Source organism: Rhodnius prolixus, unplaced genomic scaffold (genome assembly GCF_049639745.1).
Source record: "Rhodnius prolixus isolate KJV_2025 unplaced genomic scaffold, Rpr scaffold_8, whole genome shotgun sequence".
Classification (NCBI taxonomy): Eukaryota; Metazoa; Arthropoda; class Insecta; order Hemiptera; family Reduviidae; genus Rhodnius; species Rhodnius prolixus.
Window position 1 is genome coordinate 22111524 of NW_027411593.1, and position 20167 is coordinate 22131690.

Below are 20167 nucleotides of genomic sequence, written 5' to 3' on the forward strand. Positions count from 1 at the left end.
TGATACTAAAATAAAGATATTTAATGGTTACACTTATTCAAGTAGCGGAGTTCGTTGGAAAGAATTTGATGACCGAGTAACTAACTTTACTATTATGAGATAACGATAATGCAGATAGTATCACTACTCTTTGATAAAACAGGTAATGGTTTAAAATATGGCCGCAGGAGATAAAGCTTGATCTCTTCTTGTAGAATTCTTTACTCAATAAGCTGTTGATTTTTTGGAAAAAGTGGTAAAATTCTAGGTGTGGCCAATCATATTAATTAGTACTGACCTATTAGTAAACTGGATGAGAAAAGACGTAAGAAGCACAAAAATGATTAGAAATGGATACAAAAAACTAGCAATGTTGAGCTTAAATTCAATAATATTGGGTAACAGTCATGTCGTTAATCTGTAAATTAAATAGTAACCGTCAATCATACATTAAGTTAGATTTAACATCATTAAATATCAATAAAATATTAACCATTTACAGTATGAGGATTAAATCTTATGTGTATTTACCTCTTAATTGAACAATTCTTTTTTGTTTACAAAAAAGTTCTTAACTGAACAGGCGTTGGTTCTTCGATAAGTTCAACAAAAAATAAATTTAGCCAGCAGCTTCCACCAGGATGTGCCTCACTAAACATGAAAGGGGAAAAAAAATTAAAAAAGTTCAATATCTAATTATGGATGGCACACTCCAGTGAATCTTAAACAGATGGGGAAATTTAATAACGTTAATTATATGGAAAAATTCCTTTCATTGGCTAGTGATAATATTATCAGAATTTTGGAAGCTGCGGAATTTTTTAATCAGTAAACAAAAATTGAATTTTGGCACACAGAAAAAGTTGGAACAGTACTTGATTAAACAAGTTTTCTTTACCCCGTACATTCTTTATTTTTTAATTTTCTCTTCATTCTATAGGAAGAAAGAGTGGCGATGGATCAAATCAACTAATTTAATTGTAACTGAAAATTCAGTTTTGAACTATTTTGAAGTTTCAAAAATAAGAAAGTCTAATATAAATATTTAGTTTAAAATTTTGTTTATACATTATTGATGAACAAAATACTTAGCATAAAATTGCGATGACAACCAATAGAGCTGGTAATATTTAAAAGATCTAGCTAAATATTAAATATACTATTACTTTAGATGAACTTTTTTTTTTTGTTCTTTTTAAAGGTGCTCAACATCTAAGGTCCTTCGCACCTGACAATGTTGCTGAATGACACTGTACTAGTTCATTCTAAACTAAAACAATCATTCTAATAAAAAACACTCATGCATATAAATACATTCATCTAAATAAATACAATCACACACATTAAATCTAATCGCGATTTGTGATGAAGTACTTGATATTCCTCGCATCACATTAATAACTTAATCTAAGATAAAAACATATTTACATACTTTCATAATTAGAGACTAGCATAGTGTCATATGAGACTATATAAATCTATATCTTTAAGGTATTGCAAGGCTTTCCTTGCATTGTCTTCATTATCGTCCAGTATCTCTTTCATGCTATTACCCATGTTTAACTTCCGCCTAGCCCATGTATATCTGGTACATTCTACGAAAATATGATGGAGTACTACATTGCAGGTTCCACATATGGGTTGCTGCTCACCTCTAAGAACATTTGAATATCATCCGTATTTACAATGTAAGAGGCACAAAAAAAGTGATGATTTTTTGCTAAATACTTTATTTTAATGGTGCAGTTGTTGCTAAAAAAATATAAAGATAATTTATGCTTAATTTCAGGAAATAAATATTAAAAGAGTTGTACTAACTAAACAACCTTTCCTGTATGTGTTGCGTTTTGATAATTAATGTTAAAACAATTATTTAGCATGAATATTTTGCACAATTTAAATTTACATAAACAAGCACTACACTTCTGCTTTCCTTAAACTGCTGTAACTAAGAATTTTGACAGCATAACAAAGATTCCTAGTTACTCGTCTGTTCAATAATATTTTAAAGAATACTGACATTCTTCTACGAGATTAAGTTAACAGGATAACGCTGTAAATCAAAATACTAAAGTCGCTCGTCATGTACAGGGTTTATATACTAGACAACTAAGGAATCAAAAACCAAAACTCAAAATAACAAACAATAAACGGAAAGAAAACAACAGCGTAAAAATTTGTAAGAATAGAATCATTGATTTTATGCTTTATTGAGATATTAAGGTATTTCTTCGAACACCCAACATTTAAATGGCTGATTTGCTAAGTTCAAGAGGCCAAAAAAACAGGAAAAAGAAGTCTGTTTGGTTTATAAAATATCTTTTACCTAGCTACACAAAATTGCATTGACTCTTTACTTGTAGTTCAACTTATAGAATTCCTCCTTATTGCTGTTCGTTCTCCTGCTTATCCTCATTTTCGTACAGCCAATCCAAAATCCCTTTCTTTTTATACTTTTAAGCATTTTATATTTTCCATGCTGTTCTGTTTATACTGAGTATCACTTCCATACAGAAACTTTTCCTATTTCTTCCACATTGTATCGACATCTTTTTTTGTTTTTTGTCTATGAACGCTGTTTAATCTTTACCAATAACTTTAAGTTACTGCGTGGTTACCTCAAATTCGAACTTTATTAGCCAAACATACAATGTCTCAACCCAGTTTAATTCAAACAACGATACTCCTACTTCATGTTAAGGAACATCAGAAGTTGTGGGATGTTAATTTTAAATTAAGCTTCTTTACATTCTTACACAATGAAAGGGAGATTATATGTAAATATACCCCATTTTTAATAACAAGAAATAGTTTTGTTTAAAATTATAAGATGAATTCTTTAAATAATTTTAAAATTAAAAGATTCATTTTTATTTTTTTTTATTTTGTAAACTTTTACAACTTAAAAAAAGGAAATTTTAAACGATGTGAAAGGAGTTAAATAATTATTTTTCCAAGTTGGAAATTCTCTGGCATCAAAATTTCAGTCATTAAAATAAAAGTAAATTAGGAAAAGCTTTTTTTTATACAAAAGAAAAAAAAAATGTCAAACCCCAAGATCAATAGAACTGAAGTTTTATATAACACAAAATGTTACAAAGAATTTAATTAGTACTGTCAAAGCAAAAATCCAGTCTTTTGCGGGTAATTAAACACAACGTATGGTTATCTGTTTTAACATTCTGGGCACGTATAGCTTTTTAAAAAAAAAAATCTGAGAGAAATGCTAATACTGTTTAACTTTCTGCAATTTGCATAGGTTCTAGTCAAAATAACCCATATCCATCTTCTACCCAAATACTCAGTGACCCTTATTATTAGAAAAGCAAAAAATTCTGTATAAACATTTTACTTTTGATGGTACTCACCATTAAATTAAAATAAATATTTTCCTCGAAAGAAAAAACTGATAGAAAAATCATAACAAATTGAAATTACTTTAAAATTATGCCAAACATTAATCTATTTAGTGTATTAAGCATCTGAAACCTATGTTCTACATGCTAAAACATGGATAAGAGATTAGCTCAGTTGTTATATAATGGATTCCCATTTGGAGATCCCAGGTTCGAATCCAGCTATTTATTGCTCCTAGATTTTTCTCTTACTAAAACTTTTTTACAGCTTACTGCCCAATTAAGGGCGGTATTATTAATAAGAGAGAACTCTTCCTGAAGCTGGCAGTTCACTAAAAACATTAGCCTAATATTTGTCATTTCTTAGGTACTCAGGGATCAGTCATTTAAATAAAATTTTACAAATTATTACCATCAGCGTTTGTACGACAGAAATAATTAACAATAAAACATGGGTAAATACAAACAGGGGAATCAAGTAGACTAAAGGCATGCTTGAGCTATCTAGTGGGCAGTACAGTAACTAGCAACCTAATTGAGAAACTAAGAAATGAAATGCTCTTAAATATCGCTTTAATCTTTAAGTAATCATACCCTTAATTTATAATCGACTATCCTACCAGCCAGTTATAATATATAATGTATATAAGTTAAGGAATTTATTTATGCAAAATGATAATGATTGTCATGAAGATATATTTTAAAACAGCTTATAATAATGTTTGTATTATGATGTGAATGCATTAAAGTAATAAAATAAGCATTCTCCTTTTCAAGTAAACCAATTCTAGTAAATTTAGTTAGTGCACAATTTTAGTTTACTAGAAGGCTCTATCTCTGACGTGGTGGTTTTCTTTCCTAATAATCAGTTTAAATTTTAATCTCTAAAGGAGCAGACTAAAAATTTGAACATTTGTTTCACTCAATGTGTTTCTATGGAAAGTATTATTGAAATTTTAGGCTGTTAAAACATAGATGAAAAATCTTAAATTACTACACTTTTTTATTAGTTAGTTCAAATAAATGAGTATTATATATAGAATTACTCACTGGTAGCGCTTACTGCTGGCCCGATTCCAACTTTGGCATCCATTTTAGCACTATCTGTAACAATAATAAATGAATATGATTAGTACGTTTAATTGGTTAATCAATCCTACTGAAAATATTTGGTAAATTCAGCACCTAGAGGACAGATGTGAGCTAATCAGAAATGGTTTATTTCAGCACTCTGAATCTAGGAGGACTGATGGTTTTACGGAGTCACTCATGTTCATCACGAGTTGGTTTGGCTTTTTAAATAATTAATTAAATAGTCAAAAATGTGGTTAGGTTCGCAATGCTGGACAATATCACTGATTTTATCTGATTCATAGCTCGTATAGCCAAATACTTAGTCACCAAGTGTAGATTTAGACCAAAACTTAAATTCTGTAAATTATACTGATTAATAAATCTTAAATGTTAGATTAAATACCGAAAACAGTGAGGGAAACAAGAAAACCTACAAGCTACTGCAGATAATATCAACGGAATTTGAAATATGGTCTAATATTCCATGATTGGCAGTTTTCTCAGAGTTCACTTAAATATTTCTAACTGAACTATTTCATTCATTAACTTTTCAAAATAATAGCTCCAAAATCAATGTTACCCAGCCAATGTTTAGCCTCTATTATCTGCCCTTCAACAGACTTGTGATTGATTCCTTATGTGCTTATCATCCAGGCCAACGATCCAGCCAATCAGAGAGTGTTAATATAATTCATTTGAGTACCTTAACCAAACTATTTTAAAATATAGATATAATTATCTGAAAATGGACAATGTATATGATATAGACAATATGACATAGACACTGAACGCAAAACGGATTCAGAAAAAAATAATCCTTGCAGCTGAGAAAGAGGCAAATTTAGCTGAGTGAAATGAAAAAGAAAGATTGAAATCAGTAAAAGAACCTGATTAACTGAATAACTGATAACTGAATAACTTGATAACTGAATGATTCTCCCATGAGTTCTAACACTTTCGAAATAATTTTTGAATTTGAATAGTAACTTTTAATTATGCTACCACTGGCCAACCTTTTGAAATAAGACTGGAAGTCAAATGTAAATCTTCCCTTGATAGTACCAAATATATATAGCATAATTTTTTCCCTGAAAGAGAACATGCAAACTCTATGTACAAAATTTTGAAATGAATGCTCCTTTTTCACAAAAAGTTAAGAATTTTTGTTATTAATCTAACATTCCCAATAAGAAAGTGTAATTTTACCTAATGCGCAATTTAAGCATGAACTTACCTGAATTATGTACAAAATAATACACAGCCTTAAAACCATGGCCGGGCCATACGGAAGTTGAGGTAAACTCAATGAAGAGAGATTCATTGGTCGATAGGATCTCGGCATGGGCCTCTTGGTTGCATAAGAATGTGATTACCGGAGACAATGGTCCAACACCATCATGCACTCGAACCACATCCTCTCGTAGTAAACAGCTGCGAACACAAAAGCATTTATAATAAATATTTTTTGTAATAGAGGTGGGTGAAAAAAAAATTGTTGGGGTACATGTAAGGAAAAAAGTAAAAGTAAAGTAATGCCTACTATTTCTTGGGGCTTAACGTCCATCTACCATTTGGATAGCCAACATACTTTACTATAAATTCATTTTATTGACTATTAAATAAAATCCAAGGCCTAGACTGGGAATCGAACCCAGTACAATAAAAATTAGCGTTGCGGGCCACATTTCTAACCGTTCAGCTACCATGGTATATACAAAAGAATATGTAGAAAGTCGCAATAAATTTATTTCCAAGCATTAATGGATAATGTCTGAGAAACTACAACTGTCAGACAACTAATTCTGTATACAAAATAAATAAATAAATTCAACGAAATGGAATAAGGAAATCTTTGTAAGAATCTGTAAGATATCAGATCACTACATCACTTGAAGACAAACGACTAATATATACATAAATTATCTAACGATACTAAGCCTCAAGACATAGTACTTGAATTGTGGGGTTCTACCAAACATTCCACTCACCATCAAATTAAAAATCCTTAGAACTATATGCTGTACATATATGTTGCTGTACGTATACAACTTATAGATTCACAAAGCCTCAATAACCTTAAGGTGTTATCAATGTCCCATACAGAAACTTCCATGAACTTTATCCTTACACTAAAATCCTCTCATCATCTCTTATTTCGTGTATTTCATGATTAAACCTCTTCGGTTTATTTCGTAAACATCTTCGGCAATCCGGGAGAAGTAAAGTGTAGGAGCATCTCTACTTGTTCCACGCATCGCCACATTATATTTATTTTCTTTTGTTTCTGTTTGTATCTTTCAATAAATTTATCGCAAAAAAATTAGGTTTATTGCCATAACTTTTTCAAACTACAGCGTTGGATTAAGTGATGTTTATTAAACAGAATATAGTTCAATCAAATTCGTTCGGTTTATATGATAAAAAATACTTATTGCATTAAATATATTTTTCCTTGGGTTATTCTGTAATAAAAACAAAAATACGTGTATACTATCAATGGGAAAGCCACAGAAATAGAACAATAACGCAAGAACAAATAGAAATATTTACAAATAAATGCAACAATGTTTATGACAGTCAAGAATAATTGCAGTAGCAGTTCACAATGACTAATAAAATTTAATCTATAACTATTCTAATAAATACAGTAATTAATAGTTAAGCAATTACTATAACTAGGTACAAATTAATGAGCAAATACTTTAATTTATCTAAATATTCTTTTACATTATCACAGTCATATTCCTGTAAGGTACATTTTAATTTAATATTCACTTGATAGCAGCACATTCTTGGGTAAATTCTATAATTCGCCACAAGAATGCGGTTGCTTGCTTTCCCAGTCTAACTCAAGAATAAAAGAATTCCTACTTTCATTACGAACAATATTTATGCAAATTCTTGTTTAATGTTTTAAAGCAAACATTAAATAAATGATGTGAATAAATAAATTCAAATTATTATACTAAAACTTACCTGATATCCCCTCTTTGTAAATCCATCTCTTCAAACAATAATTTTATTCTGCCTCCTTCCCTGCGAATAAGTTGTATTTAAATAATTCTGTATAACAACTGGAAAACATGAATTATGACAATTATTTTCTGACATTGTTTATTCAACAATCAGCGTGTTATTTAAAGACCAAAATTAATGTAACACGTTAATGTAAATGTAATGATTTTTATTTATTTAAAATAAACTAGGCTGAGAGAAGTAAGCAACACTTCTCGTTACAGCTTTTAAACAATTAACTTTTTATCAAGCAAAAAGATTTACATATATAACGAGGGCATCCACGTTTCAGTCACGTATATAATGTAAATAACATACCATAAATTCAATTAACATGAATAAAATATAATATTTATATTAACATCTTAACATTAAAAATTTAAAGGAATATCCAGGCTCGTAAATTCGACAGACAGAATGAGTCATATAAATAAGAGAAGGGAAAAAGACGGACCAAATTAAAAAGAAAAAGATGAATTTCCAGATCAATGCGTCCAGTTTTGATTAAAAATACTGCAAAGTTTTAGCAATGTCATCTTGTTTGTTCTCTTTAGTGAGATCAACAAGTGGTTTATTAAGATGTTGCCAAGATGAAAGCGCCCACATTTCTAAATAACCTACAATCTACAGAAGCTAGGGTCAATAACAACGCCGACTTAAACCTTACAAGACGGTACAATTTGTACCATCACTTTAAAACTGTAGCTTCAGTATATTTAGTGCCAATTTGAGATGCATAAATAAGTAATAAAATGTGTTTTTATTGTCCTTTTTAATTTTAATATTTATTAAATAACTAATAAAGAATCACATAGAATAGAAAGAATGCATACCTGGCCGAAATAGTATAAGTACATCTAACATTTTTGGGGTAACTCGAAGGATACCTAGGTGAATACAGGTAAGCTGGTGAAGAAGATTTAGCTTCGAGAAGCTGATAATCACAGTCGCCTGCAGTGTTTCCTTCCATCTCGTATTTGGCTGTAAAATAACATTTTTTTAATAACATTTCATGTTAATGAAAATAGCAAAAAGGAATTTTGTATTATAGATAAGTAAGGGGCTCTTTGATCATCTGTCCAAATTACTCTGAGACTGGGTGGCAAACAGTATACAGACAAGTTGCCCTTGTACTCCGAGCTGAATACACTGAAAAGTATTCAGAAGTTTGGGTGTCATCATTTATTTTTTAATGGGTAGATACGTAAATTCGTTGCGCTCTTGTCTTAATATCATAATAAGTGAGTTATTGTGGCTGTGTTTGCCGGTTTGCAGAACCTGAAATGCATAAAGTCAAGCGTCCTGATATTTTTTTTTTTTTTTTTGCCCGTCTAAGCTCCTCGATAAGTTTGCTATATTTATGTAGGTTCTCGCAACCGGAGGACGGCACAATTTTATTACCAACCCAATAGTTTTTCTTTTGCGACTTTTAGCCTCTAAAAAAATATTCTACAATAAGTATTTTACGATTTTTTTTATTGATTTCTAGCCTCACAGGCATCGTTCCCCTGATGTTTTTGTCAATTGTGATATAAAATTCGAAAATCATATTAGGGAAGTATTATAATATAGTAGAAAATAATAATTAAATGTAATAACATTGCCCCCAGAGACGAAGTTGCTCAAATTACTAATACGTATGTTCAAGGGCCTAGAGAATTAGTTAACTTCAGACTTGCTGTGGTACTGTTAGTGATAATTCATGATGCATGTTTAATATAAGAATTAATGGTCACATCTGATGATAGATAAGATTAGTAAAACGTAATTATGATATATCTGCCTTTTCTGTTTTAAACATTAAGTTTACCACTCCTACATTTCCGATTAATTTCAAAACTTAAATGCCAGATCTCACTGAAGTCACACTAAGATTTGAAACCGTTTTATAAGGTTACTACTTTTTCTCAATATTTTTGTGCTTATGTCCTAACCAGCAAAATGATAAAAAGTTTATGTCCTTTTAAAGAATGAATTAATGAATTATATAGCGAATGTTTGAACTCAACTAACCAAACATTGGTGCTAAGTACTGATTTTTTATTTATTTTTAAACTTATTTATTACAATTATTTTCTGATTTTTATAATTTATTTATTTTTACGACTAGTGGGAATTTTTGTTGAATATCTTTGGCTTTTCTATGGTTTGCAATAAAAAAAATAGTTATTTATTTAACAAGTGTGGAAAGTAGTACTTTTCCTCACGCGAGGCAGGGTTTGCACGCACGAGCGAGCGAAGCGAGGCGAGTGCAAGTGCAAATTGCCGAGTGTGAGGAAAATACTTGACACTCGAGTTAAATATTATATTTTTTCTGCAACCATTAGATTTATTAACTAAAAAAATTAAAAATTTCATTTTTACAGTCTACAAAAAGTAATTTATTTATTATAAACATTTATTGATATACTACAATTATTTACATTACTTACGTATTTACATTACTTATTACATTTTCTGCTGTTTCTTTTATTGATGGAGGAGTGTTTTCTAAACTGGTATCACTAGAATCCATTTTAAATTTCTATAAGGTAACACTATAACCTTTTTACTGTTATAATTAAAAATATCTAATTATTTATTAAAGTATTATTTTTATTTGTTTTTTTTTTTTTTTTTAAGCGCATCAACAGCTGAGGTTATTAGCGCCCGGAGCTTTTTTCAGTGCACTGCCGGCCTCCGGACAGTGTTCTCTCGTTACAGACAACAATGTCCATCACCGGACAGTGAGCTGTAAGAAGCTCCTAGGAAGAAAAAATCTAAGGGTTAGCAGCTGGATTCGAACCCGGGACCTCCGCGTGGGAATCGAGTACGCTAACAACATAGCTAATCCCTCCCCTATATATATATTTCTATGTTCTTTTCAATTTTTATTTTATTTTTTAATATTCGTTTTTTAATTATTTGTTACGTTAAATAAGGTTATTAAAGTTTTACAGAAAATATTTATGTTAATAACAAAACTTCTTATATCAAGGAAGCACAATAAAGTTTTTCCACTCACTAGTGAGGAAAGTGACACTAATGGGAATTTTTCCCCACTAGTGTGGGAAGTTGGGCATTACACAGCTGATTTTAATTGAGTAATGAGAACTTCCCTACATGGTTGCACAAAAAAAAGTATTTTTAAGAAAAGACTTCCTTAAAATGAGAAGAAGGGAAATTAAATAAATAATGGAGTTGATATCTTATAAATAATGTGTAACGCGGAAAAATTGAACTGTTTTCTGCAGTTCTAAAAAAACAATATTCAGAAAATAAACTACAGAAACATAATCTAACATCTTGAATTTTATATTTCAAATACAAATTTAATTTCGTTTTCCAAACGAATTGTTCTGTGAGCTGATTGTTCCATGTTGTTATGAATCATGCTGATTGTTCTTTCTTCATTGTTAAAATAATAATTCAGGGAATTAATATCTCAGTAAATTATTAGGAAATATAATACTGACCAACAAACTGTGCCTTCACGTAAAATTAATTCCAACCTTTTTTCAGAACACTCGCACGTCTCACGTTTTTGTTATTACCATTTTATCTTTTATTGGTACCAGTTTTCACCATCCATACATTTACTTATTGAATAATTCAGTCTAACACACCTCCATCTTGTATATAATAAGTACCTACTACTTACATATACGCATTAATAAACCTACTTACAACACACCAGTAGAGGCACTCTTTATTCTTTATCCCTACTAAAAAGAACCTGCCTCGTGTTAATCTTCTTATTATTCATACATAGTAGGGCTTGAAGGTTTCTAAATTCATAAATTTACAGTTTTTAAACATGAAAAATTATACATAATATCTGCTTCCAATTTCGAACTCATTAGAGAATTCAGAAATAAAAAAAAGAAATATTCATAGACACGACTGAAAAGATAAAAGGCAACTTATTAACCTGATTTAGGAATTTCCGTCTGTAATGTTAACAACTGTTCTAAAGTTTTTGAAGAAGTGTAGAAGTACTGAGTGTAGATTCAGGTTGAGACCTCAATTCACTTTATCCGCTTGCTGTGACTAAACCACAATCCCTTTCATTAATACCTTCTACATACCTTCTTCGACGCTTTTTACTTAGTGAAATTAGGTATGCCAATACCAATTGAAAGGACAAGAAAATTTCAGGTCCCGATAGTCTGTGTTGTGAATTATATAAACTTACCCTTCAAAGCAAGTATCTTATTCAACGATTTTGATAGTGCTTAAAATAGCAAATTTTTGTAAATTATACACGACAATGTCTTACTGCAATGCTAACAGTTTTAAATGAAAAATTCTTCGGATTTTAACATTCATGTTGCATTTGTAGTTATTTTTAATATTTCTTTTGGCATATGTTGATACCAAAAAGAATGCAGATTTTAGTCCAATTTGTTTGTTTTCAAATTATTTATTGAAAAATTTACAGCTTCATAAACTTGCATCTAGTAAATACTCCTTAACAAAAACTTACAGTTTAAAATGTTAGGTATAAGGGTTGATTAAACGCCAAAAAGTACACAAATCAGCGAGAACCCAACATTTCATTAATAGTTAAGTAATTCTACTGCATTAATTTTCATTAATAAGTTATTTTTTAGAATTTATTAGATGTCACCCATATGCCGGCCATTTTCGTCTACAAAATATATGTTCAAGTAGCACTGTAGATTGACTGTAATATCTATTTATCTATAATAATCAAACTATTAATTACAGGTTAAAAAGAAAACGTTATAAAAAATATAAAAACATTATGAGAGTAAAAAATTCAAAAACTGTTTTTTATAAAAAACTTACACCAACATACGAGGGTCGTTTGAATAGTCCGTGCAAAGTCAGAGAGATAGCACCACTGGCGCGTATCGAGGTTATGTTTAGTTAGTAGCATCTCTTGGAAGAACACACACCAAGTTTCAGCCAGATCGGTCTATTTCATTGTGTTTGGCATTCGTTTGAATCGAGGAAGTCGAGTGATTTTCAAAAAAATGGACGAAAAAGAATTTCGTGAGTTAATTAAACACTACTTTATGAAAGGCATAACGCCTCAGGAGACTAAAGAGAAGCTTGATAAACATTATGGTGACTCTGCACCTTCGATTAGAACAGTTTATAAGTGGTTTCAAAATTTTCGGAGTGGCCATATGGGCACAAGTGACGCTGAACGTTCTGGACGTCCTGTTGAGGTTACTACTCCAGAAATCATTGATAAAATCCATGATATGGTGATGGATGACAGAAGAGTGAAGGTGCGTGAGATTGCTAGTGCTGTGGGCATCTCGAATGAACGGGTACATAATATTTTGCATCAACATTTGGACATGACAAAGCTATCCGCAAGATGGGGGTGCCGCGATTGCTCACGCTTGACCAAAAACGAAATCGTGTGAAGTGTTGCAAGGACGGTTTGCAGCTGTTCCAGAAGAATCCGCAGGACTTTAAGCGTCGTTTCGTCACTTTGGATGAAACATGGATACATCACTACGCTCCTGAGACCAAAGAACAATCTAAACAATGGGTTACCAAGGGGGAATCTGCGCCAAAAAAGGCGAAGACCGTTCCTTCGGCTGGAAAGATTAAGGCGACTGTCTTTTGGGATTCGCAAGGAATTATCCTCATCGACTAACTGGAAAAGGGTAAAACTATTACAGGTGCATATTATTCATCGTTATTGTACCGTTTGAAAACTGAGCTGCAAGTAAAACGCCCACGATTGGCCCACAAAAAAGTCCTTTTCCATCACGACAACGCACCAGCTCACACCTCAGCAGTTGTGGTCGCAAAATTAATGGAAATAGGGTTCCAACTCGTTTCACATCCCCCCTATTCTCCAGACTTGGCTCCCTCGGACTACTATTTGTTCCCCAATATGAAGAAATGGCTGGCGGGAAAAAGATTTTATTCAAACGAGGAGGTGATTGCAGAAACGAATGGCTATTTTTCAGACTTGGACAAATCCTATTATTCGGAAGGGATCAACAAACTAGAGCAGCGTTGGACGAAGTGTATAAGCCTAAAAGGAGACTATGTTGAAAAATTAAAAAGGTTTACCCCCCAAAATTAAGTAGTTTTTATTTTTGCACGGACTTTTCAAACGACCCTCGTAGATCAGTGATTTTGTTTATTTTATTTATTTTTATTTTTAAATAAAAATCGTCGGTTTAAGTTCATTCTTCGATTAAAGTAATTGTCATTTTATGAAGTAGTCAAACGTTTATAATAATAGGTAATAATTATCTGGCTTTATCGCAAATAATATGGTTTTCTTCAATTACATTCTCAATCTAGGTATTCATCCCACAATGTTTTATATATGTAATATAAAGTAAATAAGATAAGGACAGCTAATTATTCCAGTATTTTACTACAAGTAAAATTAGGGGGACTAAATTAAATTACAATTGAGAAATGAATAATTGTTGTTGAATAATCTACTTGTTATTAACTGTGTGTTATTTGTGCTCACGAATATTTCGGTAAGACGAATTCAAGACAGTAGCCTACTCTAACTTTGTTTTTTTCTACTTTAACATGCATGTACATATATATGTGATTTATCATAATTATAACAAAAAAATATTTTAAATGAAGTGGCCAGCATAAGGGTCTGTGACATCTAATAAATTCTAAAAAATAACTTATTAATGAAAATTAATGCAGTAGTATTAATGAAGTATTAATGAAATGTTAAGTACTCGCTGATTTGTGTACCTTTTGGCGTTTAATCAACCCTTATACTTAACATTTTAAACTGTAAGTTTTTGTTAAGGAAATTTTTGTACCTTTTGGATAGATTTTCCTTTTTGTCTATTTTACAAAGTTACATATCTGGTTTACAGATTTTTTTAAAATTTGGAATAAGCAATTCTATCATTATAATCTCCTTAACAAAAACTTACAGTTTAAAATGTTAAGTATAAGGGTTGATTAAACGCCAAAAGGTACACAAATCAGCAAGTACCCAACATTTCATTAATACTTCATTAATATTTAAGTAATTCTACTGCATTAATTTTCATTAATAAGTTATTTTTTAGAATTTATTAGATGTCACAGACCCTTATGCTGGCCATTTTCGTCTACAAAATATATGTTCAAGTAGCACTGTAGATTGACTGTAATATCTAGTTATCTATAATAATGAAACTATTAATTACAGGTTAAAAAGAAAAACGTTACAAAAAATAAAAAAAAATTATGAGGCTAAAAAATTCAAAACTTTCTTTTAAAAGAAACTTCACCAACATACATCAATGATTTTCAAAAATCGTCGGTTTAAGTTCATTCTTCGATTAAAGTAATTGTTATTTTATGAAGTAGTCAAACGTTTATAATAATTATCTGGCTTTATCGCAAGTAACATAGTTTTCTTCAATTACATTCTCAATGTAGGTATTCATCCCACAATGTTGTATATATGTAATATAAAGTAAATAAGATATGCATATTTTTAGGACAGCTAATTATTCCAGTATTTTACTATAAGTAAAATTAGGGGGACTAAATTAAATTACAATCGAGAAATCAATAATTGTTGTTGAATAATCTACTTGTTATAACTGTGTGTTATTTGTGCTCACGAATATTTCGGTAAGACGAATTCAAGACAGTAGCCGACTCTAACTTTGTATTTTTCTACTTTAACATGCATGTACATATTTATGTGATTTATCATAATTATAACAAAAAAATATTATAAATGAAGTGGCCAGCATAAGGGTCTGTGACATCTAATAAATTCTAAAAAATAACTTATTAATGAAAATTAATGCAGTAGAATTACTTAAATATTAATGAAGTATTAATGAAATGTTGGGTACTTGCTGATTTGTGTACCTTTTGGCGTTTAATCAACCCTTATACTTAACATTTTAAACTGTAAGTTTTTGTTAAGGAGATTTTTGTACCTTTTGGATAGATTTTCCTTTTTGTCTATTTTACAAAGTTACATATCTGCTTTACAGATTTTTTTAAAATTTGGAATAAGCAATTCTATAATTATAACCTGATAAGGTGTTAAGTCGGAACCGTAACTACCACTGGAGAGATCTTTTTAAAGAATGATTATAGTTGCGGTCCCCCAAACCATCCCCAATAACAATGTTTTTGAAAAAGCGTAGGAAGGTATTTGTACGTGAATATCAAAATTAAACTGCGATTTCAGTACTTCCTTTTAAGAGGAGTAAGAAAAATAAACTACGATTGCAGTACTTCTCCCTAAAAGGCAAAGATTTTTTAATCGAACGACAATTCATTGATTTAAATCGGTTCACTCATTGATTATTTAAACGATTGCAGTACTTCCTCTTAGTAGGTGCAAGAGCATCAGCAACGTAGAGGAGCTTTAACCACTTATTCGAGCTGAATTTTATCAAAATCTTACTAAGCGTTATAGAAATATTGGTAATAATAGTTTTAGAAAGGGCCTTATTTGGGTGGGGCGAACTCCCCTCCTTATGAGGCACGGCGTCGAGACTTTTAAAGTGCAAATCTGTACAAAATTTCGATTCGAATGACACTTCGGTCGGTTCACGTGTCGATAATTTGAAACGATTGCTATACTTCCCCTTAACAAGTGTAAGAGCTGATCGCCGCTTTAATGTTACGTAGGGGAGCCCTAACCCTATCATCCTACCAAATTTTATCAAAATCGGGCCAAGATTTACAGAGTAATTAGTAATAATAATTTTGGAGGGGGCCTTACATTAAGGGGGCTAACTCCTCTCCCATTCGATGTACAGGATCGAGACCCCCAAAAGGCACATCTACATAAAATTCCGAATCCAATGACACCTCATTCATGAAAATCGGTTCACGCGTTTAGGCGCTACGTTGTTTACAAAAAAGGTAACAACAAGAACAAGAACAACAAGAAGAAGAAGAAGAACAAGAACAAGAACATTTTTTGAAAAAGCGGTTTTTGCTCATTTTCGGCAACTTTTTTCTCGAAACCTATTAGATCTGGGTGGTTGCAAAAAAATTACAGTTATGAAGGAGGGTTTGGAGTAAGATTTAAAGAAAATTTGGGAATTTTATCTTTTATAGAAAAAGAGAAAAAAATTGTCAAAGTTGGGTGTTTTTCAACGTTACGCTTTTTCGTGCAGTTTTTGATGGTCAACCCTTATACAACTGTCCTACCGGACAGTTTTAATCTGATAAGGTGTTAAGTCGGAACCGTAACTACCACTGGAGAGATCTTTTTAAAGAATGATTATAGTTGCGTTCCCCCAAACCATCCTCAATAACTATTTTTTTGAAAAAGCGTTGTGAATAACATAGGAAGGTATTTGTACGTAAATAGCAAAATTAAACCGCGATTTCAGTACTTTCTTTTAAGAGGAGTAAGAAAAATAAACTACGATTGCAGTACTTCTCCCTAAAAGGCAAAGAGGCAAAGATTTTTTAATCGAACAACAATTCATTGATTTAAATCGGTTCACACATTGATAATTTAAACGATTGCAGTACTTCCTCTTAGTAGGTGCAAGAGCATCAGCAACGTAGGGGAGCTTTAACCACTTATTCGAGCTGAATTTTATCAAAATCGGACTAAGCGTTATAGAAATATTGGTAATAATAGTTTTAGAAAGGGCCTTATTTGGGTGGGGCAAACTCCCCTCCTTATGAGGCACGGCGTCGAGACTTTTAAAGTGCAAATCTGTACAAAATTTCGATTCGAATGACACTTCATTCATGAAAATCGGTTCACGTGTCGATAATTTGAAACTTAATTGCTATACTTCCCCTTAACAAGAGTAAGAGCTGATCGCCGCTTTAATTTTACGTAGGGGAGCCCTAACCCTATCATTCTAGCAAATTTTATCAAAATCGGGCCAAGATTTACAGAGTAATTAGTAATAATAATTTTGGAGGGGGCCTTACATAAAGGGGGCTAACTCCTCTCTCATTCAATGTACAGGATCGAGACCCCCAAAAGGCACATCTACATAAAATCCTGAATCGAATGACACCTCATTCATGAAAATCGGATCGCGCGTTTAGGCGCTACGTTGTTTACAAAAAAGGTAACAAGAAGAAGAAGAAGAACAACAATTTTTGAAAAAGCCGTTTTTTCTCATTTTCGACAACTTTTTTCTCGAAACCTATTAGATCTGGGTAGTTGCAAAAAAATTACAGTTATAAAGGATGGTTTGGAGTAAGATTTAAAGAAAATTTGGGAATTTTATCTTTTGTAGAAAAAGAGAAAAAAATTGTCGAAGTTGGGTGTTTTTCAACGTTACGCTTTTTCGTGCAGTTTTTGACGATCAACCCTTATACAACTGTCCTACCGGACAGTTTTAATGATAAGTGCAAAAGATGAGTACAAAGAGAGAGCAGTTGTTCTCTGAAAAATCCCAGACAATTACAAGTAGTGAGAAATGAGAATATATACGTACAAGCGATAGAAATGAATGAGGTTAAGGTACATACAAGTAAAGTTTAAGAAAATGAGAGTAATTAGTAGAATAATAGCTCTCGGAGTTATTAGAGAGCGATATTTTACATGTTTACAAAGAATTATTATAGTTCACTTGATTGGAATGTTCGTGGTCGCAGATTGAGCTCTTGGTAAAGACAAAGGTAAAGGTACATAAATTTAGGCAATGTCAATTTATCTGCCGTGCAATAGTAATTGAGAGTTCATCGTAGTGGACTCCCAATTTAATTTCAGCTTCCATAAAGAGCAATTAATTTGTCAACATCGCCTAACTTAGGTGAAATCATGTTCAGAAATCATTATAATTGCTGAGGCACCAAGGATATCTCTACTTGTTCGTTAACAGGAGATATCCTTGGTGCCTCAGCAATTGTAATGAGTTGTAAACAAACTTAAAATAATAATAATATTAAGGATACTTTAGCAAAAATTTCAGTCAAACTTAAACTAGAAAAAAGATATTATAAGATACTGTTTAAGAAATGAATACGGTTTACCTTCAGTTAAAAAGAAGGAAAAGAAGAAAGATACTATCTAGCTTTATCTCTTTGCTGTAGGAAAATATGTCGTAAAAGGGAGTCTGAAAATGATTACATTAAAGGCACATAAAAGAGTTAGTCTATCTCAATTTCCCAACTTGTTTGATGTAATCAACTTTTAATATCTGTCGGTTCCTATTTCGTTGTACTGATCAAGTATAATAATAAGCTCATTATTTCAACTGAATTATAAGATCTAATTAATGTTTAGAGTGAGAAAATCAGTAGACTGAAAAATTTAAAGTTTAATGCTTTCGTTTCCTGAAAGGGTAAAAATTATTTAAATTTTTTACTGAATGTAACAATGTTGGTCTAAAGTTAGCATTCAGGGCCCAGCAAAAGAAAAAAAATCAATACCCAATTTATCGTCGTTGAAATTTTGGGATGTGTGTTGTCTAATACCATCTGATTTTTTAACTTGGTAAATTTGTTTACATGTAAAAGACTAGAAAACAGATAGCGGCCTGCAATGCTGGAAAAGCTATTTAGTTGGCTAATTTTAGGCAACACACGCTCTTCGGCTTATTTTGCTGCTATCTTCCAATCTCTTGCGGTTCCGCAGATTGGTTTCTGCTTTATCCAAACCATCTTATTCTGGGACGGTCTCTACCTCCGGATGTTTATACAAAAGTTTTCTTAGTACTATCTTAATCTGCCTTGAACCAACAATGTAACATAAATAACTTGATAACCGTGAGAAGAGCAGAAATCGTTAACGCCAGCTGGGAAGATGGAAGACCTCAATAACTGCTATACAGAGCCAGCAGCATCACATTGAACACTCAATCCAAGGGAGCCGCCAGAACGATAAGAAGTTCCATCGGATGGGTGTGCACCACCTTTAGCTATATTCTTCTTCTTTTTAGAGTTTCTTCTTTTTGTTGGCGGGGATTTCATGTTTGAGGCCGAAGACTGACCTCTATCTGAACATAGTGAAGAGTTAACTTCCTGACAAGGAACAATCTCAGGGACACCCTTGCCTACTCCACGCTCGAACGAAATGAAAGAGTGGTGAGCACAACTCGTGGTACCAGCTAAAGACGCACTCAAATTGGATTCTCCAGATAAAGTCGCAGGAGCCACAATATTCTCAGGAATAGATATAATTTCAGGCTTTTTGTTAACGATTGGTAAGTGTACTTCAGTGGAATTCTTCCCCTCGCATATAGTTCCTCGTCTCTCTCTTTCCTTCACACTTCTCGTCTCTTCATCCCAGTAGTAGAATTTCTTGTCCATAATCAGAATATCATCCCTAATCAATACCACTTTATTGCTTTTTCTTTGAAGAATACTTCTTTTAAACTCGTGAAGCATCTTTCGTCTATTTCTGACTGCCAAAGAATAATCTCTACTTACAGAGAACATCGTGCCTTTCAATTTTTTTGAATTTTTGATAATTTTTAAAACCACATTTCTCGCATTAAATGTAACTTTAAGCATACATTTCTCATTTTTTAAATTTTTAATCTGAACCACTTCATCTATATCGGATTTGGCGAATCCCACTCCTAAAATATCGTTACAAAATTTAACAATTGTTTCTTCATTTTTATCATTACGAGCCTTTTTCTGACACAAGAAACTATCTCGAGTTCTCCGTATAGTCTCTTGAGTTCTTCGTATCTTCGGATCCGTTTATCACCGTTAATCAATACCAGGCAGCACTGTTCTCTCTCAAATTTTCTAAGCAGATTTTCGCTCTTTGCATCATTGCCCAAGTCTTGCTACCGTACTGGCCTTATTATTTATTGCTCTTCGCGTTGACACTGAAACTT

General features: G+C 31.9%; 1 protein-coding gene across 1 annotated transcript in view; it reads right to left on the reverse strand.

Annotated features, from left to right (window-relative positions):
• Positions 1 to 471: 471 nt before the first annotated feature.
• Positions 472 to 20167, reverse strand: part of LOC141451029 (neuropilin-2-like) — a 166342-nt gene continuing 146646 nt past the window's right edge. Inside the window, exons 6-10 of the mRNA XM_074122042.1 lie at positions 8258 to 8405; positions 7386 to 7445; positions 5644 to 5840; positions 4386 to 4439; positions 472 to 630 (exon numbers count right to left, since the gene is read on the reverse strand). Of these exons, the coding sequence (XP_073978143.1) occupies positions 599 to 630; positions 4386 to 4439; positions 5644 to 5840; positions 7386 to 7445; positions 8258 to 8405 (491 nt within the window). The 3' untranslated portion in view covers positions 472 to 598. The remainder of the gene's footprint in view (positions 631 to 4385; positions 4440 to 5643; positions 5841 to 7385; positions 7446 to 8257; positions 8406 to 20167) is intronic.